This window comes from Leptonychotes weddellii, chromosome 14, assembly GCF_054177405.1.
Source record: "Leptonychotes weddellii isolate Sample4059 chromosome 14, ASM5417740v2, whole genome shotgun sequence".
In the NCBI taxonomy this organism is placed as follows: domain Eukaryota; kingdom Metazoa; phylum Chordata; class Mammalia; order Carnivora; family Phocidae; genus Leptonychotes; species Leptonychotes weddellii.
The window spans coordinates 33,681,889-33,705,697 of NC_138382.1; the positions used below are offsets into that span (position 1 = coordinate 33,681,889).

Genomic DNA, 23,809 nt, shown 5'->3' on the forward strand with positions numbered 1-23,809 from the left:
ACTAATGATGTAATGTATGGGGATTAACATAAGAATAAAAAAAAAATTAAAAAAAAAACTGAGAAAAACTGTCACTAAAAAAAAAAAAAAAGAAAGAAGGAGGCATGACTCTTATCGTTTTCAGATGATACACTTATAACTTGAATAGTCAAGAAAATCAACTTTAAATTATTGACACTAGTAAGAACATTTGGTAAGGAGGCCAGGAAGAAAAGAATATGTAACAATTTTACTTACATTCTTACATTCCAGCAATAAGCAGAGAACAAAACATGTAAAAAATTTTCTTCACCACAGTGACAAGAATAGGAATATAATTAAATACAAACACATTAAAAAGTTACAAAATTTAACTGAGAGTCTTCAAACAAAATGGTGAGACGTTTTGGAGACACTCAACACTAAAAAGATATGAATCCTTCCTAGATTATATTATGGGTTAAAACAGTTCTAATAAAAAACTCAGTGGAATTATTTTGGGAATAAAGATTCAGAAATTCATGTGAAAGACTGAAGAGCTACTACACGAGAGTCTCTCAAACATTTTTAAAAAAGATTTTATTTATTTGAGGGAGAGAGGGAGAGAGAGAGCCCGAGCAGGGGAAGGGGCAGAGGAAGAGGCAGAGAATCTCAAGCAGACTCTGCGCTCAGCATGGACTCTGACGTGGGGCTCCATCCCAAGAGTTCGACGCTTAACCAACTGAGCTGCCCAGGCGCCCCTAAAATATTTTGATAAACGTAATGAGCGGAGACTTACTATATCAGAAGTTAATACCTATTATAAAACTTTAGTAATGTATCAGTTGTGGTTTTTTGATTGTATGCAACAGAAACCAACTTTGGTTAACTTCAATAGGGAATTCATTGGAAGAATATGGGAATCACATATGCGGAATTAGGATGGAAGCTGGGGAATCAGGCTCAGAAATGAATCTCAGAGCATCTCCAGAGGTCTTGGGAACAGAAATGATGGATGGGGGGCGCCTGGGTGGCTCAGTTGGTTAAGCGACTGCCTTCGGCTCAGGTCATGATCCTGGAGTCCCGGGATCGAGTCCCGCATCGGGCTCCCTGCTCGGCAGGGAGTCTGCTTCTCCCTCTGATCCTTCTGTCTCTCATTCTCTCTGTCTCAAATAAATAAATAAAATCTTTAAAAAAAAAAAAAAAAGAAATGATGGATAGAGTTAGGATGAATTGGTATCAATAATTTTCATTTTATTTGTTTACCAGTAACAGTTGGTATCATTCCTTTTGTAAATTTATTTAGGATTCAAATCCCAAAGAGAAAATATTTGATTGAAAGAGGTAGTTTGCCCCAAATAAATCTCTCAGCTCTACTAAAATTAAAGCCCCCCCCAAAGAAATTTTTATAAAGAAAATTTGGTTTCTGGTACCAAAAGAAGGGGAAAAGAGATTGTTGAGTGGCCAAAAAGTACAGTAACTCTAAGACCAGATTTTCAATGGTACAGAATTGAAAGGCCAGTAGTAGACTTATAGAATATGTATAAAATTTAGTATATTAAGATACCATTTAAATCAGTGAGAATAGGAAAGATTATTCAATTCATGTTGAAACATGGTTAACTATTTGGGACAAAATAAAATTAGATTCCCATCTTACATCATTTTGTAAAATAAGTTCCAGTTGGATTAAAAAGAGTAAAAATATTAAAAACTGATAAAGAAGAAAAAAATTTAAGTGTTTTTTGCTCTCTGAGTGCAGTATGACATATTGTTAATCATAAAAGCAGAGGAACAAAATCAATAGATTTATAGCTTTGACTAGGAAAAATTAAAGTCATGTATAAGTAAATTCTCCACTTCAAATAAAATAAAAAGACAGATGGGAAGAATATTTACAGCAAAAGGTAAATCTGTCTCTATCTCTGTATCTCTCTATCTAAATTCCCCCCACTATTTGGTAAGAAAAAGAAAATCTTTATGAAAAAAATCTACCAAGGACGTTGAAGAAGATGTGAAAGATGTTCAGATGGACAACAAACATGTGAAAAATGCTTAACCTCACTAGGATGTAAGAAAGGTTGTAACACTCGTGATACTAAGACTAAAGAAAAAGCACCCAGTGCCGGTGAGGGTGATGTTAAAAGTTCCTGGGTCTTGCTGGTGAAAGTGTGAATGGATAAAGCCTTCAAGGAGCTCCGTTTGGCAAATTTATGTGGTCTTCCTCAGAAAATTATCACACCCTTCGAGGCCTCTGGCTCATGGCTCAGCAGTCACCTGGGACTTCATTGTCTTCTGTTGGCTCCTCTGTTTCCTAGGTCCCCATGTGTTTTTTACTCCAGTGGCGTATGTAGTCTAGTAGCTGCTAAGAAAGGGTATGCGAGACCTAAGTTTTAGCTGATCTTGCATTTCTGAGTGTGATTTTTATGAATAAAGTATTAGAGTAGATATACTTTGGCCGAATATAGGTTTTAATATATTAAAATAATATAATTTTAGGTTTAAAGTCATTTTCTCTTAGAATGTGAAGGCCTTATCTCCCTGGTTCCCAGTCTCTTCTGTTGCTGCTGAGAGGCCTGATGTTATTCTGCTTTGTGTTTCCTTGTTGGTGATCTTTCCTCCCTCATTCTTCTCATCTCTCTAAGTTTTCTTGGTCCTCTGTTTTTCAAACTTTTTTTTTTTAAATGGAAAACTTTATTTATTATTATTATTTTTTTAAAGATTTTATTTATTTATTTGAGAGAGAGAGTGAGAGACAGAGAGCACGAGAGGGAGGAGGGTGAGAGGGAGAAGCAGACTCCCTGCCGAGCAGGGAGCCCGATGTGGGACTCGATCCCGGGACTCCAGGATCATGACCTGAGCCGAAGGCAGTCGCTCAACCAACTGAGCCACCCAGGCGCCCTAAATGGAAAGCTTTAAACAAATATATTTTAAAAAGTGAACAGAATAGTATAATGAACCTAATGTACCCATCACCAGCTTCAACAATGATCTGTATGTGGCCAATATTTTACCATTTATACCCGCACTCACTTCCCTCCTCCCATATTATAGTGAAATGAATCCCAGTCACATATTATTTTAACTATAAATATTTCATTATAATTTTTAAAAAATAAGGGGTCTTTATTTAGAGTCACATTATCAATATTAAAACTAAGTTAACAGTAATTACTTAATACAATCAAATATCCAGGCTTTATTCAAATTTCAAATTGCTCCACAAATGGTATAAATGTGTGTAAGAATGCAGTTTGAGCCAGAATTCCAGTTACACATTACAATTGGTTGGTATGTTTCCCTCTCTTTTATTTTTTATTTTTTATTTTTTTTAAAGATTTTATTTATTTATTTGAGAGAGAGAATGAGAGACAGCACGAGAGGGAAGAGGGTCAGAGGGAGAAGCAGACCCCCCGCCGAGCAGGGAGCCCGATGTGGGACTCGATCCCGGGACTCCAGGATCATGACCTGAGCCGAAGGCAGTCGCCCAACCAGCTGAGCCACCCAGGCACCCTGTTTCCCTCTCTTTTAAAGATTTTATTTATTTGAGAGAGAGAGAGTGCACGTGTGTGCACGAGCCGGGAGAGGGACAGAGGAAGAGGGAGAGAGAGAAGGAGAGAGAATCTCAAGTAGACTCCACACTGAGCTCAGAGCCCTACACAGGACTCGATATCACAACCCTGAGATCATGACTCCAAGTTCACGACCTCAGCTGAAACCAAGAGTCTGTTGCTCAACCAACCGAGCCACCCAGTCACTCCAGTTGATACGTCTCTTAAATTTCTTTTCATCTACAGATTCTCCATCTCTGTAGCTTTCTTGTTTCCTTATATTTGTGAGGACACCAGGTTATTTGTGCTATAGAGTTCCCACTGACTCTGCAATTGCAGAACATCAAATATAAACAGTGTTTCTTAGTATAGATCTTTTTTTATTCATGGTGACATTTTAGTTAGGAAACTCATGTCCTTCATTTTGAGGAATTCTCTTATGTTATTTCTTCATAACTTTTTCCTCGGGGCTTTTGCTGTTCTTTCACAGGCTTTTATTATGCAAGTGTCAGATCGACTGGATTGATGGTTTACTTCTTTTACCTTTCTGTTGCCTTTCTCTTTGTCTTTTTGTTGTGGATTCTTGGGAGATTTACTTGACTTTACTTTCTAATCTTCTTATGAATATTTTCCTTTTCATTTTTAATTTCTGAGAGCTCTTGTTCTCTGTACCGTTTTTTATAGCATCCTGTTCCTATGACTACTATATTCATTTGTTTATTCAGTAAGTATTTATAGAGAGTATTAGGAACACTTTTGGGTGCTCGAAGCATTAGCAGTGAACAAAACAAAGTCTCTTCCCTCTTGAAGCTGACACTCTAGTCAGGGAGAATCACACATTAAACGACACAAAACATGATAAGCCCTGTGGAGAGTAATAAAGCAGACTAGGGTTGGGGCACCTGGATGGCTCAGTTGAGCGCCTGACTCTTGGTTTCGGCTCAGGTCATGATCTCAGGGTCGTGAGATCCGAGCCCTGTGTTGGGCTCCATGCTTAGCAGAGAGCCTGCTTGAGATTCTCTCCCTCTCTCTTTGCCCCTCCTCCCCAACTCTCTCTCTCTCAAATAAATAAATCTTAAAAAAAAAAAAGCAGGGGAGGTGATGAGTGATGAGACAGGATGGTTACCCTTTTATGTTAGTGGTCATAGGGGACTTGATAAAAATGACCATTTGAATAGAGACCTGAAGAAAGAAAGGGTCAGCCATGTGGATATCTGGACAAAAAGCATTGTAGGTAGCAGGAATAGAAAGTGCAAAGGCCATGAGATGTGAGTGTGCTTGGAATGTTCGAGGAATAACAAGTAGGGCATTGTGACTGAAATGGAAAGGCTAGGATATACAGAACGGTAGACAGATTTTACAGTTTTGATGGTCTTCTGTAATTCCTTGTAAGAACTTTGGCTTTTTGTCTGAGTGAGGTGAAAGTCATTGGAAGGTTTTGAGCAGAGGCCTGCCATGCTTCCTCTTTTTTGTTTTAAAAGCATCATTCTGTATACTCTTTGGAGAATAGACTGTAAGAGACCACTTAGGAGACTATTAAAAGTTACCTCAATGAGATATAGTGTGGAGGAGGTGGTTGGATTTGTATGTATTTTGGAAGATAGAACCAATAGAATTTGCAGGTCAGTTGGACCTGGCTTGTGAGAAAAAAGGAGGGAGTAAATGATAATGCCAAAGATTTTGGCATGAGCAAATGGGTGAATGGCATTGTCATTTACTCAACTGGCAAAGAATGCAAGTGGCATAGATTTGGGAGAGGTCAGGAGTTTGCTTTAAGTATGTTACATTGGCATGCCTGGTAGACATCCACGTGGAGGTGTGGAGTAGACAGTTGAATACGAGTTTGGGACTTAGGGAAGCCTTACTGTAGGATAATAGGGAATTATGGCAAATATTTCATTGCACAACTTTGAATGTTATAATCTGTAGGTCTTCTCTCTGCGTTTCTATAGTTTCTGCAAGTGCTCTGCTAATTTCGTCTTTGGTGGTTATAGCATGGAAGAAGGACATGGAGGAAGAATCTGCATATCATACCGTTCAGTATGCAGACTTTCGCCTGGTTTCAGTCTTGTGTTCCCCTCTCTGTGTATCCCTATGTGCAGCTCTGGTTCAGATTCACATCCTCCAGATAATTAACCTCCAGTTTGTGTAGTGGTTAAGAAGGGGTAGTTGTTTGGCTGCTTGGGGTGGAGGTGGGTGTCTGGAAGTTAAACGTCTCATACTGATGGTATTAAAATATCTTTATTGAGATATAATTTACATGCTATAAATCCACCCATTTATAGTGTACAATCCAGTGATTTTTAGTGTACTCATAGAGTTGTGCAGCCATCACCACGATCAATTTTAGAACGTTTTTATCACCTCGAGAAAAAACCTCATACCTGTTAGCCGTGACTCTCCTGTTCCCCCATCTCTCTCAGCCCTAAGCAACTGCTAATCTGTCTTCAGCCTCTATAGGTTTGCCTATCCTGGACATTTCCTATTAATGTAATCATGCAGCTTGTGGCCTTTTGTGATTGACTTTTTTCACTTAGCATGTTTCCAAGATTCATCCATATTGTATCAGGTATCGGGACTTCATTCCTTTTTATTACTGAATAATATTCCACATATCATATACCACATTTTGTGTATCCATTTCTCAGTTGAAAGGCATTTGTGTTGTTTTCACTTTTTAGCTATTATGAATAATACCTCTATGAACATTTGTTTACAGGTTTTCATGTGAACATGTTTTCAGTGCTCTTGGGTCTGTACCTAGGAGTGGAATTGCTGGGTCATGTGGTAATTCTGTGTTCAGTTTCTTGAGGAACTCTCAGCACAGTGACTGCACCATTTTACATTGCACCAGCAATGTATGAGGGTTCCAGTTTCTCCAGATCCTCACCAGTACTTGTTACCATCAGTTTTTTTGATGATAGCCGCCCTAATTGGCATATAATGGTATGTCATTTTGGTCTTGGTTTGCATTTCTCTGATGACTAATGATGTTGAATACCATTTCACATGCTTACTGGCCATTTGTATGTTATTGAAGAAATATCAATTAAGATTCACTGTCCATTTTAATGGGTTATTTGTACCACATGAATAAGATGTTAATAACAGGGGGAACTTGGTGTGGGGTGTATAGGAACTCTCAATAATAATGCCAAGCGTGAACTTGGCAAAGATAAAATGACTCACACTCTTAACATACATGGCCTAATTTTATGTAAAGTTAGAGAAAAAATAAAAAATTAGATTATATTCTACATAATATTTTTAGCTTATTTATCACTTTGTGATGAACATTTTTCAGGCCAATAAATTCAGGAATGTATCAATACTTAAAAATATTATGTGGTGGCGTGCCTGGACTCTTGATTTCAGCTCAGGTCATGATCTCAGCGTCTTGAGATTGAGCCCTGCGTCAGGCTCTGCTCTGGACATGGAGCCTGTAGGCTCTGAGATTCCTTCTCCCTCTCCCTCTGCCCCTCCTCTGCTCATGCACACACAAGAGCACATGTACTCTCTTTCAAAAAAAAAAAATGTGGTATATGGATGGCCCATTAAAAGATTAGAATAAAGTCTGAATATACTTAGAATTAAAAAACTCATTTAGGAGTCACTTTTAGGATGCTATATAACCCTATGATCATCACTGAAAACATTTTTTTTTTAAGATTTTATTTATTTATTTGACAGAGAGAGACACAGCGAGAGAGGGAACACAAGCAGGGGGAGTGGGAGAGGGAGAAGCAGGCTTCCCGCCGAGCGGGGAGCCCAATGCGGGGCTCGATCCTAGGACCCTGGGATCATGACCTGAGCCGAAGGCACACGCTTAACGACTGAGCCACCCAGGTGCCCCCACTGAAAACATTTTAATTGAGTTATAGGTATGAAGAAGTACTAGGTAATAGTGATTTTTTTTTTATTGATAAAATTCTTATTAAGCTGGTTTTGACTGAGTTGAGGAAATGTCTAATGTCTAAACTTTAGGATTTATTTTCGGATAACTCAGTATTGATTTTTTTTTCCTTGTAAAATACTTACTTGCCCCAATTTCTTTTTTATTGATTGATGTTATAAACGTAAAATTGTTTTAGACTAGTTTTACTTTGTGGTTTTTCTTAGTACTCTGTAATTACTTTTGGTAATACCAGGTCTCTGCTTTTGGAGAATTTGAAGCTTTGAAGAGTAGTCCAGATAGTCTCAATTTCTATTCTATTTATAAGAATTTTATAAGTGGACTAGTATAGTCCTCTGACTCATCTAAAATTCTCCATATTTAAACACCTTTCAAAATTTTGCTTTATGGGATACCTGGGTGGCTCAGTCGGTTAAGCATCTGCCTTTGGCTCAGGTCATGATCTCGGGGTCCTGGGATCAAGTCCCGCATCAGGCTCCTTGCTCAGCGGGGGGTCTGCTTCTCCCTCTGCCTGCCGCTCCTACTGGTTGTGCTCTTTCTCTGACAAATAAATAAAATCTTAAAAAAACTTTTTGCTTTATATTTAAGTGAACATACCTTGTCTTGGCTCTTGGCCAGATGATGACATAATGAAGGAGAAGTTAAATTTCTAGAGAGATTTCATGCTAGTTTTACATTAACTATTAGTAAATCTAGGGACTTAAGTAACTGTCAGTGGCATTTTTTAAAAAAAGGATTACCATGAGATACATGAAATATAAGGATTAATATAAAATAAATGGGATAATAATGTTAATAAAGATAATAGAGGAAAACTGTTAATGTTTTAATTTAATAGAACACATTATTTAATGTCAGTAATATCAGAATTAAGTTACTAATATAATAGACATGTAGCCCAATCAATGTTTTAATTTTTTTTTTTTTTTAAGATTTTATTTATTTGCGAGAGAGAGAACGAGAGACAGAGAGCATGAGAGGGAGTGAGAGGGAGAAGGGTCAGAGGGAGAAGCAGACTCCCTGCCGAGCAGGGAGCCTGATGCGGGACTCGATCCTGGGACTCCAGAATCATGACCTGAGCCGAAGGCAGTTGCTTAACCAACTGAGCCACCCAGGCACCCTGTTTTAAATTTTAATGAAGATTTTTAACAGTTGCATTTCATGAAACGGTGATTTCTTAATGTTCCTGGACCAAAGCTGTATATATATATATATAAGATTTGTATTTTTAAAAAATCTGATAAACTATATACCATTGTGTGGCTTAATCATCTTAACATGGATCAATGGTTTCTTAGGTTTAAAAAAAGAAAGTGAACTCCCAATCCAATTTTATAAATGTGGTGCTGGATACCACAGAACCAAGGGAAAAGTGAACTGGAAAAAGAAATATCTGTGGCTTTTATAAACCTCTTTACAACTAGGGGAGTTTGTTTTTTTTTTATCATGGGAAATAAACTTAACTCAATAAGAAAAGAGAAAAGAGAAGATGCAAACCTAATAGTAAGAGAACTGAGAAATCTCACGAAGATTACAGTGGAGAGAGAACTGCCTGCAAATAAATTCTGAATTGCTTCTGTCAGTCATGTTCTGTATTACAGTAATGGAAAGCAGGGTAGAGTGTAGCTTTTTTCTCTCTACGTAGACTACACTCAAGTGAAAAGGAAAAGAAAAATGGCTCTCACCTTTCCTATTGTCTGAAGCCAACCTCATCTGATTTCACTTGTTAAAGTGTTTGTAGGAACTTTTTTTCAATGTGTTTGTAGGAATTATTTTTCAACACCTACTTGTGTTGATTACTACTTACCAAGTGGGTAAATGATGAAATCACCTGGGTTATATAATTGTGCTTAGGAGTATTACACATTTTTGTATTTCTGTTCATAACGGACTTTAAAATAGGGAGTTAATTAAAAAATTAGTTAAATATTGAAGTTTTTGTTGCCAGGAGAGGTAAAAATGATTTTTAGAGATGCTAAATTAATTTATGATGAGAATTTGTGTCCTATAAATTCTGAAATTTCCTATTTTCATTTTCTGTGGTTTCTTTTATTATTACCCAACAGTAACAAAAGCTCTTTTTTATTCATTAAACTGTTTTATAATCTGAGTGATAGACTTCATTATGCATTCCTGGTGAATAAAAATTTGCTGTATTTCCAGTTTATACCTGTAGTCAGGTTGCTTCATAGGTCTGTTCTGAGACTGTTAAGGCCCTGATTGTTGCTGCCCTCAATGACTAGCTTTGAGGTTTAACTGCACAGTTAACCACAAGCCAAGATGATGGGCATGGACCGCTCTAAATATTGGTACATTTGGCTATTTTTTGAAACTGCTGTGTAATTTTATTTATTTTTAAATTAAATTAATTTAAGTAATCTCTACATCCAACGTGGGGCTTGAACTCACAATCCCAAGATCAAGAGTTGCATGCTCTACCGACTGAGCCCAGCCAGCTACCCCCAGGATAATAAATAATAAAGGACTTATATACAGTCTTTCAATATATGACTCAATTTAAGTGATGTGATATTATGGTGCTTCTGTTGTTCAGACACTTGTCAAATACTTAGAGACTTTGACCCTTTAAGATTTTTTTTTTAAGGAATAAAAAATACTATGAGATTTTCACTTCAAAGTCTTGAAGTACAATAGCTACTCTTTATTACCCCCATACAGGTAGGAATAAGTATTATAGTTAATTGTTAACAAATATATAATAAATTATTTACAGTCACTAAATTATAACAAAATAATAGTTACTACTAAGATAATGATTAATCAGTCTGTGATGATTCAGTTCCTTAGAATTATATTTCTGAAGATGGATTATTACTGTATTGGTTACTGTGAAAGTGTCCATAGATGGGAAATATCAGGTGATAAAATCTGGAAAAACAGTTAAATAAACAGCCACTTTCTATTTATACAGCTGTTGACATTCTGGGGTAAACTTTGCACAACTGTTTTGGGAACACTGCTATGTAACATATTACTGAGAAATCTCTAGGATGCACTTTTGTGACAGTTCCTCCCCTGTTTTTCTTGTCCATTTTAGTGGACTAAATTTTGTGTATCCAAGTTTTGCTGCTTGACTAATTCCTTTAAGTTCACTTATATCCTCTGAGCTAGATCTATTCTATTTTGAGGAGGAAGTAACGTAGTTGGAGGTGTTTTTTGGCCCAGTCCTTCAGCAGTGTACACATCTGTTTTCATAACTTTTGTGAAACTTTTGGAACAGGCCCATGGAGGCCACGGGAGCAGATGTGGTGTGGAGAACAAATGTGGTCTGGATATGTTTGGCTAGTTCTGCTGCTGAATTGGAGTTGGCAGCTCATACCCTGTGTTGTGATGAAATAACACGTAACAAAGGGAGGAACAGGAGACATCCTTCCCTGTTTTACCCTCTTCACAGACAAATGCCCCCTTTTCTTAAGTGGAGTAGATTATCTAATTGGGCTTAACGTGATTTAATGAGATACTAATCGTAAAATAAAAAAATAGTCACGATGAACATGTAGTATTTACTGAAATAAAAATCCCATGGTGGTATTTTGCGGTAGGAAAGGGCATGAAAATCAGCTAATAAATGACAAAATACGTGCTCATTTTGTGTTATACAAAGAACTCCTTTGTTCATAATGTTGGGAACAAACAGAGTAGAGTGGAATAGTTGTATTCTAGGCAAACCTATATATACTTAAATTGACTTGTGGTATATATGAATGTGTGTTGGATTGTGTATTTTAACCTGAATCCCATTATGATTTCTGCCCCTGCGTTGTTGATGACATTAGGACTGGGTACTAATGAGACAGTTTATGATTGTACTGGTTCTCTTAGGCAGTATTGGAAAAAAATTTTTTTGTGAACAGCACATTGATGTTCCTTTAGCACCCTCTGCTGGATATAAGAATTAATTCACCAGACTCGAAGATTAAAAAAATATTTATTAGGAGGGCTTTAATTTAATTATGTCTATCAACAAAGCCTACTCTTGAAAGGAGTCTGTTTAAAGATTTGAAGATTTTGTTGTTGTTGTTGTCCTTACTGATGAATCAATAGTTTTAGTAGTAACAGTTTATAAAGTTGTTTTCTTCTGGACATTTCATTCAAAGCAGGAAGCTATGAAAATAAAGATGTAATCTCTGGTCTAGGGCAGGAATAACAGAACCTATTCTTGACTTTTGGAGTGAAAATCAGATAATTAATTAATATGACATAACATACACATAAGAAATGAAAAGACTTCAATTGTTGAATCTTTTATCATGGAATGACTGAATATTCTGTGTTTTAATAAAATGTAAGACTATTATTTTGATAAGAGAAGCTTTATGCATATGCTTTTTGGAATCTGAAAAGAAAATGAACATTAGACTGGTTTCTTCCCTCTGTCTTTCTTAACTTTTTGCTAGTTCTAGTTTTTTATTCTCAATGCCTATAGGCTATTTTCTTGTCACTGGTTAGACTTCTGACTTACAGAATCTAAGACGAGCATACTGAGAAGTCATTTTTAATTTTTTGAGGCCAGGAACTTCATTTTTTAGGGTTTACATTAAAAAATTTTGTTTTAAACTAGTATTGGGCTTACCTAGAGTAGTGCTCATTTTAATCTGGCTAAACATAATAATTTTTCTGCTGTAATAGGTACCATGCTTTAGACCTAATATCAGTGGGGATCTCTTGTTCTAAGGACTCAAAGTCAGCATTTAGAGGGAACTTTTTTTCGGAAATCAAGAAGCTTGACTTAGGTGGCTGTCACTTCTTTGACATTGTGGTTCTTACCCTCAGGATTCTTTTATCTTTTTTTGAGATCTATTTCACATATCATAACATTCATCCTTTTAAAGTATACAATTCAGTGGTTTTTAGTACATTCACAGAGTTGTGCATCCATTACCACTATCTAATTCCAGAACATTCTCATCACCCCAGTAAGAAACTTCATGTCTGTTAGCAGTCACTGCCCATTCCTCCCTCCCACCCTAGCTGCTGGCAACCACTAACACACTTTCTATCCCTATGGATTTGCCTGTTTTGGACATTTCATATAAATGTCGTCTTTTGTGTCTAGTTTCTTTCACTTAACATATATTTTCAAGGTTCATCTATGTCATAGCATGTATTGGTACTTAATTTTTTTTTTTTGGCTGAATAACATTCCATTGTAGGGATATACCATATTTTGTTCAGTTGATGGACATTTAGGTTGTTTCTACCTTTTGGCTATTTTGAAAAATGCTGATATGAACATTTGTGTATAAGTCTTTGTTTGAACGTTTTTATTTCTCTGGAGTATATATCCAGGAGTGGAAATGCTGGATCATATGGTAACTCTGTTTAATTTTTTAAGAAACTGACGAACTGTTTTCCATAGTGGTGCCACCAGTTTACATTCCCACCAGTAATGTATGAGGTTTCCAATTTCTCTACATCCTTGCCAGTATTGTTATTTTCCATTTTTTAAATTATAGCTAGCCTAGTGTGCATGGAGATGTATCTCTTTGTGGTTTGGGTGTGCATTTCCCTGATAACTAATAACGTTGGCCATCATTTCATATACTTACTGGCCATTTTCATATCTTCTTTGGAGAGATGTCTGTTTAAGCCCTTTACTCATTTACTTTTTATTTATTTTATTTAAAAAAAATATTTTATTTATTTGAGAGAGAGCGAGAGAGATTGAGTGAGTGAGGGGAGGGGCAGAGGGAGAAGCAGACACTTAACTGACTGAGCCACCCAGGCTCTCCTACTCATTTTTTAAAGAATTGAATTGTTTATCTTTTTATTGTAAGAGTTCTTCGTATATTTTGCATACTAGACTCTTATCAGATACATGATTATCTTCTCCTGTCCTCTAGGTTGCCTTTCACTTTCTGATAAAGTTCTCTGATGCTCAAAATTTAAAATTTTGATGAAGTCTAATTTATCTATTTTTTTTTCTTTTGTGGCTCATGCTTTTGGGTGTCATATTTCAGAATCTGTTGCCAAATCATGAGTTCATTCTATGTTTTCTTCTAAGAGTTTTATGGTTTTAGCTTTTATATTTGGCCATTGATCCTTTTTAATTCATTTTTATATATGATGTGAGGTAGGGATCCAAATTGATTTTTTTGCATGTGTATATCTCATTGTCTCAGCACTGCTTAATGAAAAAATGATTCTTTCTCATTGAATGGTCTTGGCTCTCTTGTCAAAAATCAATTGACCATTGATACATGGGTTTATTTCTGGACTCTCACTTCTTTTCTATGGATCTATATGTCTGTCCTTATGCCAGTTCCACAGCGTTTTGATCACTATAGCTTTGTAGTCGTATTGAAATCAGGAAATGTGAGTCTTCCAACTTTGTTCTTCCTTTTCAAGATTGTCATGTTAACTTTTTGAGAAGTGCTTTAGTAAAATCGTTTGGCTTTAATCCTGTGTTTTTCACACACTTATAATGACGAAATTGCTTTTTCATATAACAGCTAATTACATCCCATGGGACTAATATTTGGTGTGAAACATGTTTTGAGAAAGGTGGTAGTGAGTATGAAGGGAATATTTGCTTCAGTTATCTTAATATTTCAACAATATAGGTAGGAATTGATTGATTTAAACTCCCACCTTCCCACTGACTTTTTCTGCTTAGGTATGAACGGCTTAATTCATTCTAGTGATTTTTTGTCATCAAAATATAATTTTGTTAGGTAAATAATGATACCAGCACCATACTTTCCCACCATACTTCCTTTGCTTTGGTTTCCATTTGAAAATTTTTTCAATATGGAAAATTTTAATTATGCACGAAAGTAGAGAGAATACTAAAATGAACCTCATGTGCCTGTCACTCAGCTTTAACAATGATCAACTAAAGGCCAGTATTATTTCATGAATATCAACTTCCTCTTGTAACTCCCAGTTTGATTATTTGAAAGCAAATCCAGACATCATATAATTTCATCCATGAGCACTTTAAGAATATATTTCAAAAAGATAGGAGTTTAAAAAAATACCAATTATTAAACTTTTTTAAAGTAAGCTCTACACCCAGTGTGGGGCTTGAACTCATGACCCTGAGATCAAGAGTTGTATAATCTACCAACTGAGCCAGCCAAGCACCTCAATACCAATTATAACTACACCTAAAAAAATAATAAATAACTCCTTAGTTTTATATTTTTCATTTCCAGTTTTTTTGAATCTCAAGTCTTGAGCTATCAGACTAAATTATGAATATTTACCAGTTTTGTCTTTCAGTGGAATGCCTGTTATTTCAAAATACTCTAGTAGTATAGAATATAAATGTCAGATTTTACCTTTAAAGATATTATACTCTACTAACTTAAAAAATCATTTTATTGTTTTGGGTTTAAATTATCTTTAGACCCAAAAGATCACATTTGGACTTATTGTTTTGTCTGCCTTCTAGAAAAAAAGTCTTTCCTAGTAACTCATTAAGAGAGTTAACTCATTAAGAAATATTATCGACAGGGTTGCAGAATCTAAGTAAAGCAAATAAGTCAGTGTAAAAAAATATTTTGTGAGTTTCATATCTGTGAAACACAGAGTGATTGAATCCCGAAGCAGAATTGCTTCTTGATTATGAAGGCCATTAGTAGCAAGAGGTATCTACAAAGGCCTCTAGAGAAGAAGGAATATTTGTGTTTATACTCTACTCTATAATAAGATATTACAGGAATCTCCTTCGCTCAAAGAAAAGTGTAGTCATTTATTATTCACAGACGGCTTGTTTGTGAATTATCCAGTTTTTACTTATGCTCCTTCTTGCTGAGATTCTATAAAAAAAAAAAAAAATTGTGGAAGGAAAGAGGAAAAACCAATTAATCAAGTTGTGTATTTAAAAAAAACTTCAGCTTAGGCTAAATGATAAAGTAAAGATAATTAATAGAAACTTATTTCTTGTCCAGAAGTTACTTGAAAAGGAAATCTAATTAGTAATTCCTTACTCCCTCATTGTTGAACCATCTTTGTTTGACAGGTAGGACTCTAGGCATGGCTTTGCTACTGTTAATCCTGAGACATCAGCAGTGTGGGTCCCTGTAGCACTACTTGCCCAGCCCCCAACAGGCTTTTGGTCATGACCAGTTCCCTCTTTGGGACTAGGAATCCAGTGCTTCCCAGGCTTGCATTTTCTCAACAGAATTGGCATTCAGAAATAAGGCTCCTGACTTCTGATTCTGGCCAGAAGTTTACGCTTGCCTAAAAATTGATAAAGTAGACTTCATCATACTGAAAACTTTTGCTTTGTGAAAGACATTGTTAACAGTATGAAGATACAAGCTGTAGGCTTGGAGTAAATACTTGCAAATCACATATCCAGTAAATGACTTGCATGCAGATTATATAAACTCAAAACTCAATAATAAGAAAACAACCCAGTTAAAAAATGGGGAAAAGATCTGAACAATACTTCGCCAAAGAAGATATACAGATGGTAAATAAATATATGAGAAGATGCTCAATGTCGTTAGGGTAATGCAAATTGAAACTGAAATGGAATGCCATTACATGCCTGTTTGAATGTCTTAAGCCCCCTCCTCCCCCTAAATGAAAAAGCAAAAATTGACCATGCCAAGTGTTGGTGAGGTTGTATAAAATTATAAGCAATTTGGAAAAGTTTGGGAGTTTCATAAAACATTAAACATACACCCACCATGTGACCCCATCATTCTTCCCTTCGCTTTTTACCTCCGAGAAATCAAAGTGTTTGCCCATGCAAACACTTGTACACAAAGGCTCGTAGCAGTTTCATTTGTAATAGCACAAACTGGAAACAACTCAAATGTACATCAACTGGTGAACAGATAAATCGGTGTGGTGTATCAACACAGTGGAACTCTTTAACGATAAAAAGGAATAAACTATTGATAAATGCAACCACATGGTGAATCTCAAAATAGTTATGCTGGGAGAAAGAAGCCAGGCAATAAAGAGTACATGCTGTATGACTCAATTTATATGAAATTCTGGAAAATACGAAGTGATCGATAGTGACAAAAAACAGATCAGTGGTTACTTGGGGATGGGGGTAGGGTGGTGAGGGCTGGATGAAGAAGTTACCAAGAGATATAAGAAATCTTTTAAGGGTCACAGAGGTATTTCTTATCTTCATTATGGCAATGATTTCATGGGTGTATATATATATACTTATCAAATTACACACTTTTAAATATGTGCAGTTTATTATATATAGATTATACATCAATAAAAAAGAAAAAAAAGGCAAGGTCTGGAGCATTCTTCCTGAGCATGATTTTCACATGATTTTTTAACATGACTTTTACACTCTTGCAAAAGCAGAAAAAAACGAGGCTATAGTAATCTAAAGTGTGATCCATATTCACGTTTTTTAAAAGTTTTTAATTTTAATTCCAGTATAGTTTACATACAGTGCTATATTAGTTTCAGGTGTACAATGTTGTGATTCAACAGTTCTATACACTACTCAGTGCTCATCATGATGGAGTATACTCTTACTCCCCATCACCTATTTCACCCATCCCCCACCCACCTTCCGTCTGGTCACCATCAGTTTGTTCTCTATAGTTAAGTCTGTTTTTTGGCTTGTCTTTCTCTCTTTTTTCCTTTGTTCCTTTGTTTTGTTTCTTAAATTCCATATATGAGTGAAATCATATGGTATTTGTCTTTTTGTAAGTGACCGATTTTGCTTAGCATTATACTCTCCAGCTCCATCCCTATTGTTCCAAAGATCCATATCTACTTTAAATGCCAACGTTTGTGAGTTTAAACTTTTAATTTGTTTTCAGGCAACTACTCTAAGAGTGAGGAAATTAGAAGAAAATATTGAAGCAGAGAGAGCCGCACATTTGGAATCAAAATTTAATTCTGAAATTATTCAGGTAAAACGTAAACAAAAATTTTTTTGTATGGATTTTATTAAGTTGGGAAAAGCAGCATTCTGTTCAGAGAAGTAAGGTTTACATTTAGAATGGGTAGCATAGGGGCACCTGGGTGGCTCAGTCAGTCAAGGCCCTGACTCTTGGTTTCGGCTCAGGTCATGTCTCAAGGTCGTGGGATCGAGCCCCGCGACGGGTTCCGAGCTCAGTGCAGAGTCTGCTTAGGATTCTCTCCCTCTCCCTTTGCCTCTCCCCCGTGCTCTCTCTCTCTCAAATAAATAAATAAATAAAATTAAAAAAAAAAGTAGCATATTATTAAGACACTCATTACTCTATTTGCTACCAGGATATAGTTGAGGATGGTTTTGTTAGAGAAGGGTTTGACACACTACAGCCCACAGGCCGTATCTCACCCACCACCTGTTCAAGGGAGGCTTTGTCTTGTCCGTGGGGGTTTTGTGCTGCAGTGGCAAAGGGGGATGGTTATGACAGAGACATTATGGCCTGCAAAGTCCAAAATATTTGTCATCTGGCCTCTTATAGAAAGATTTGCTGATCAGAGTGTTCTTTTCATCAACAGCCATGGGATGAATTTCTTTTTGAAAACATTTAAAAAATATGCACCTTCATTTATTGAGTATATATCCTGTGCACATTGCTTATCACTTGTATTAATAACTGAAGGTATAAAGGCAAAGAAACTACTCTTGGAACTTACTTCCATTATCAGAAATACTGTATATTTATCTGCATCTATATAGATATACAGATAAATGTATGGATAGAAATATAAAATACTAAAATACTATGAGAGCATAATAAAGATTAAATCTGGAGGGGAATTAATTGAAGTCATCCTAAGGAAAGTGTCCTCCACGTGTTAGAGAATCACAGGTAATTTTTTGGGGAAGTGAAGGCATTCCAACTGGGAGTTGGCAAATTACTGCCCACGGACCACGTCTGGCCCATGGCCAAGTTGTGTATAAAGTTTCATATAAAGTTCCAGAAATCTAAGTTCTTTAATTTAATTTTTTTTAAAGTAGGCTCCACACCCAGCATGGGGCTTGAACTCAGAACCCTGAGATCAAGAGTCACAAGCCCTACTGACTGAGCCAGGCGCCCCTCAGTTCCTTAATTTAATTCAGATTTTTTTTTTTAAGACTTAGACTTTTCCCTTACATTAAATTTTAATGAATACAACTTGCAAAAATTTTACGTTATTGTTTAAACAGGTCTTAATATAGGTTGCAACTAAACTTATAAGAATTTTATAATAAAAATTTTTAAAACTTTTATCTTTAATGAAATGCCCCCTTTACCTGCAAAATTCTCAGATCCATGTATTTGAGTGTGTTTGTATTTTAAGCAAACTTGTGCAAGTTACGCTTGGAGCCCAATGCGGGGCTTGAACTCACGACCCCGAGATCAAGACCAGAGCTGAGATCAAGAGTCGGACACTTCACCGACTGAGACACCCAGGTGCCCCTAAGCTTTTTTTTTTTAAATGATTGAATCACCCCAAATGGCATCAATAAGCAATAAGGCAAAAGTTTTAAGTTTATTAAAGAAGTATAATTCAAAATTAAGTTTTTCATTGTAGTTATAATTTATACCTGGGGATATATAGTTAATAGCTACAAAAATAAATATTGTTACATGTATTTTTTTACTCATATAGTTTAAACTAATATTTGAGGGGTGCCTGGCTGGCTCAGTCTTTAATTGTCTGCCTTCGGCTGAGGTCATGATCCCAGGGTCCTGGGAACGAGTCCCACATTGGGCTCCCTGCTCCTCAGGAAGCCTGCTTCTCCCTCTCCCACTCCCCCTGCTTGTGTTCCCTCTCTTGCTGTGTCTCTCTCTGTCAAATAAATAAATAAATAAAATCTTTAAAAAAATAAATAAAAAGTAAAATTAATATTTGATATTTAACTTCGTGGTATGACTCAGAAAAAAAGCCAAAGTTTATATTTGAACCATATATCTATAAATATTGACAAGTATTTTCAATGAGGTACATCTAGTTAAATTCAGTTTCAGATTAGTTTAAAAGCAAATGAGACTACTAAATAGTTGTAATTAATCACCATCTTATCATAAACTGTAGTTAAATGTATGTTTGAAGTATTCTGTTGTTAAATTTGGTGTTATAAAAATGGGAAAGTAGAATCAGAGAGTTGACTCAGAGTTATTAATTTGAAGCCTATTTCTCTTTGAGTTGGATTGATTTATCATTTGTGATTGAGTGTGCTTATTTTCTGAAAGAAGATAGCGATGCAGACAGAAGAAAATGTTTCCTAGATTTATTATTTTACCTGTCAACATTGGTTTTAGACAAAATAGCAAAGAAAAATAAAGTTTAAACGACCAAATTTGAAAATTTACCAAGCTGTATCTCCAGATCTATTCTATGTCCTTACTTTAGTGTAAGAATGTTTTGATTATTCCAAAATATTTTTGAATAATTACAAATAATAATTCTGGTGCTTATTATTTATATAGGTTAATTTACAAAACATTTTCATGTTGTCCTTTTCTTGATGATTTCATCTTTCTTACCTCGAATTGTCTTTTGCCATCCCCAGGAGACTTGGTCATAGCTTTTCTCTGATTTCATGGCCCTTTGTGCCTGCTTCTGTGATAGGAAGCACTTACCACATTCTGTCATGGTCTCTCCTCTCCTAAAGACTAGGAGCTCCTCAAAACTAAGACTGTCTATTTTCAAGATTATTGTATAATATCTTGAGCACTAGCTCACTGCCTGGCACATATTAAGTGCTTAATAAATATTTACCCAAATATTTATTAAATAAGTACTACATATACATATATAATATTAAATATATATTAGATGAATATTATCTCATTAGATCTTTGTACGAACCCTGTAGATAGTCTGTTTATTATTATTACTATTATTTATTGTTTACAGATGAGGAACCTAAGGCCTTTGGAGTTTTAGTAATACGCCAAAGGTCTCATAAGTTAATTTGCAGAGCTGGAAGTTAAATGTGAGCTTTATGGTTCTAAAGCCCATATTCTATTTAGTGTAAATCATTTTCTACCACTCCCCACTTTTCTGAGCCTTAGCAGTCTATTTTTTATTTTTAATTTAATTTTCTGAAAAAGGTAAAACATCCACATAGTTCAAAAATCAAAACAATATTAAATGATCGAGAACTCTTTTTTTTTTTTTTAAGATTTTATTTATTTATTTGAGACAGAGAGAATGAGAGACAGAGAGCATGAGAGGGAGGAGGGTCAGAGGGAGAAGCAGACTCCCTGCCGAGCAGGGAGCCCGATGCGGGACTCGATCCCGGGACTCCAGGATCATGACCTGAGCCGAAGGCAGTCGCTTAACCAACTGAGCCACCCAGGGGCCCCGATCGAGAACTCTTGCTTTCACTCCTGTCTCTCCCTTTGCTCTACCCTCTTGCCTGCTACTTAATTTTTTCCACTTGTTTACCCAAAATATAGCATACTACATACACTGATGTAGACTTTGCTTTTTCAGTCTGTGTTAACACCACATGGAGAACCACAGAGAGAACTTCCTTTTCAAAAGTTGTTTTGCAGCTTTTTTATAGCTGCATATTATTCTTTTATGGGAATGTACTTTATCTGTTCTACTGTCGATGTTTACATGGAATCTACTTTTCAAAGTGTTATTTTATGTAAAGTTTCAAGTATATACAAAAGTAGAGAGAATGGTAAAATGAACTCTGCACATAGCCATCACTTCAAGATTTACCTCAGGTTGGGGCACCTGGGTGGCTCAGTCCATTAAGCATCTGCTTTCGGTTCAGGTCATGATCCCAGGGTCCTGGGATCGAGCCCCGCATCGGGCCCCCTGCTCCGCGGGATGCTTGCTTCTCCCTCTCCCACTCCCCCTGCTTGTGTTCCCTCTCTTAATGTGTCTCTCCCTGTCAGATAAATAAAATCTTTAAAAAAACAAAAAAGATTTACCTCAGGTCAATTGTGTTTTTTATCTGTTGCACCCATCTACTCCCTATCCGCATATCATTTTGAAGCCAATCCTAGATATCATGTAACTACACTCATAAATATTTTAGTCAAATAGTATTATTTGGAAATAAAAGTTTTACTTTTCTACAGTAAAAATCTCTAGAAATAAAAAAGATCTGTTAACTTTCATGGGTTTCTAAAGATGCAAATGTAATGATGTTTCTCATAAGGGAAGAATGCTTCCCTTTTGTTTTCCAAAACCACTAATTTCATTATGTTTTATAAAAGAAGTATCCAAATGGAATAGTAGGTCATAATTTGGCACTTTGATTAGGCATTTCCATAGCACAGTTAACTATTCTTCCACTCTTCCTCCCTTCCGTTAAACACGTTGAGAAAGGGAATACACTGTCTTTTGTTTATTTTCCCTTTTGAACGAAAGCAGAAAGGAAGAAGTGTTTGGATGAATGATAAACTGCTGCTGATAAAGTACTCTATTCCATTTGACTAGCCTTTGATGCTGGCATTTCCTTGCTTGTTTTAACTACTTCTCTGTCATCTGGTAGTTACGGATTCGAGACCTTGAAGGTGCTTTGCAGGTAGAAAAGGCCAGCCAAGCAGAAGCTGTTGCAGATTTGGAAATGATCAAGAATGAATTCAAAGAAGTTGAAAGTGCATATGAGCGAGAAAAGCATAACGCACAAGAGAGCTTTGCAAAACTGAGTTTGTAAGTGTTTTACTGTAAAATTCTTTATAAAGAATTTATGAAACTTACATAACTATGAATGTGTAGCATTTTAGATATAGCTCTCATTAATGTCTGTGCTAGATTGGGGATAAAGGATTTTATAAAACATAACTATACTTCTTTGTATAGGTAAATATGGAAATGCTTTTTTGGATTTTGAAGTATCATGGCTATTCCAAGTAGTCTCTGAAATGCAGTTGTTACCCTAGAGAGTAAATATGTTAATGTATTTTGCATTTATTGATGTAATACAGTATCTTTAAAGATCTTGATTTCTAGGCCACCTAAAAAGGCCTGTGTGGAGATGGGTAATGTTTGAGATTTTCTCAAACTACAGAAATAATAGTAGTAGGGGCTAATACCACAGTGGTTAGTATACATTGTGGCTCATTTGCTTTCTAGCATTGCATGATTTCATTCAATTTATAGAACATCCCATGAGGTAGCTGCTCCTTTAATCCCTGTTTTACAGATGTGAAAATTGAGGCTTAATGGGGACACACAACTAGTAAGTGGTAGTCAGGGTCTTTTTGACTCCTACTGATTTTAACCTTTTTCAGTTCAAAAGCCTCTCATCTGGAATGTTCTGTGGGATGCTTTAAGAAGTTTATAATTCTTTAATATGTTTCCAAAAAACTTTATAGTAGATATTTTAAACCATTTCTCCTGGTAGGGTGAAATGCATACCACCATTAGTACGTGACATGATAATAGGTTGGTGCATTAGAGTTAATGTATTTATTTTTAATGTTAGTTTGCATATGACAAATAGGTAATGGTTTTCCATTTACAACAATAATATAAAGATTTCTCTTAAAATACTTCATTTAACCTAAGAAATGAATTAAAGTATTATTAAATAGTAGTGATTATTATGGGTGTGGCAAAATCATAAGTTGCACTTGAAAGACTGACTTGAAAGATTGATGTTGAAAGATAGACTCAAAATGGATGAAAGACCTAAATGTGAGATAAGAATCCATCAAAATCCTAGAGGGGAACACAGGCAGCACCTCTTCAACCTCAGCTACAGCAGCTTCTGGCTAGACATGTCTCCAAAGGCAAGGGAAACAGAGGCAAAAATGAACCATATGGACTTCATCAAGATAAAAAACTTTTGCACAGCAAAGGAAATAGTTGACAAAACCGAAAGACAACCGACAGAATGGGAGAAGGTACTTGCAAATGTCTAATCAGATAAAGGGCTAGCATCCAAAATCTATAAAGAACTTATCAAACTTAACAACCAAAGAACAAATAATCCTGTCAAGAAATGGGCAGAAGACATGAACAGACATTTCTGCAAAGAAGACATCCAAATGGCTAACAGACACATGAAAAAGGGCTCAACATCACTTGGCATCAGGGAAATACAGATCAAAACCACAGTGAGATACCATCTTACACCAGTCAGAATGGCTAAAATTAACAAGTCAAGAAATGACAGACGTTGGCAAGGATATGGAGAAAGGGGAACCCTCTTACACTTCTGGTGGGAATGCAAGCTGGTGCAGCCACTCTGGAAAACAGTATGGAGGTTCCTCAAAAAGTTTAAATTAGAGCTACCATACGATCCAGCAATTGCACTACTGGGTATTTACCCCAAAGATACAATGTAGTGATCCGAAGGGGTATGTGCACCCCGATGTTTATAGCAGCAATGTCCACAATAGCCAAACTATGGAAAGAGCCCACATGTCCATCGACAGATGAATGGATGAAGAAGATGTGGTGTATATATATATACAGTGGATTACTATTCAGCCATCAAAAGATTGGAATCTTGCCATTTGCAACAACATGGATGGAA

The 23,809-nt window shown here is 36.0% G+C and overlaps 1 protein-coding gene across 6 annotated transcripts in view; it reads left to right on the top strand.

The window, feature by feature from the left end:
• CCDC171 (coiled-coil domain containing 171) overlaps nucleotides 1–23,809 on the top strand; it is a 299,195-nt gene that overhangs the window by 57,195 nt on the left and 218,191 nt on the right. For all 6 annotated transcript variants that reach the window (XM_081804103.1, XM_081804102.1, XM_081804104.1 and 3 more), the window contains 2 exons: nucleotides 17,199–17,291; nucleotides 21,818–21,978. In XM_081804103.1, coding sequence (XP_081660229.1) covers nucleotides 17,199–17,291; nucleotides 21,818–21,978 — 254 coding nt within the window. The remainder of the gene's footprint in view (nucleotides 1–17,198; nucleotides 17,292–21,817; nucleotides 21,979–23,809) is intronic.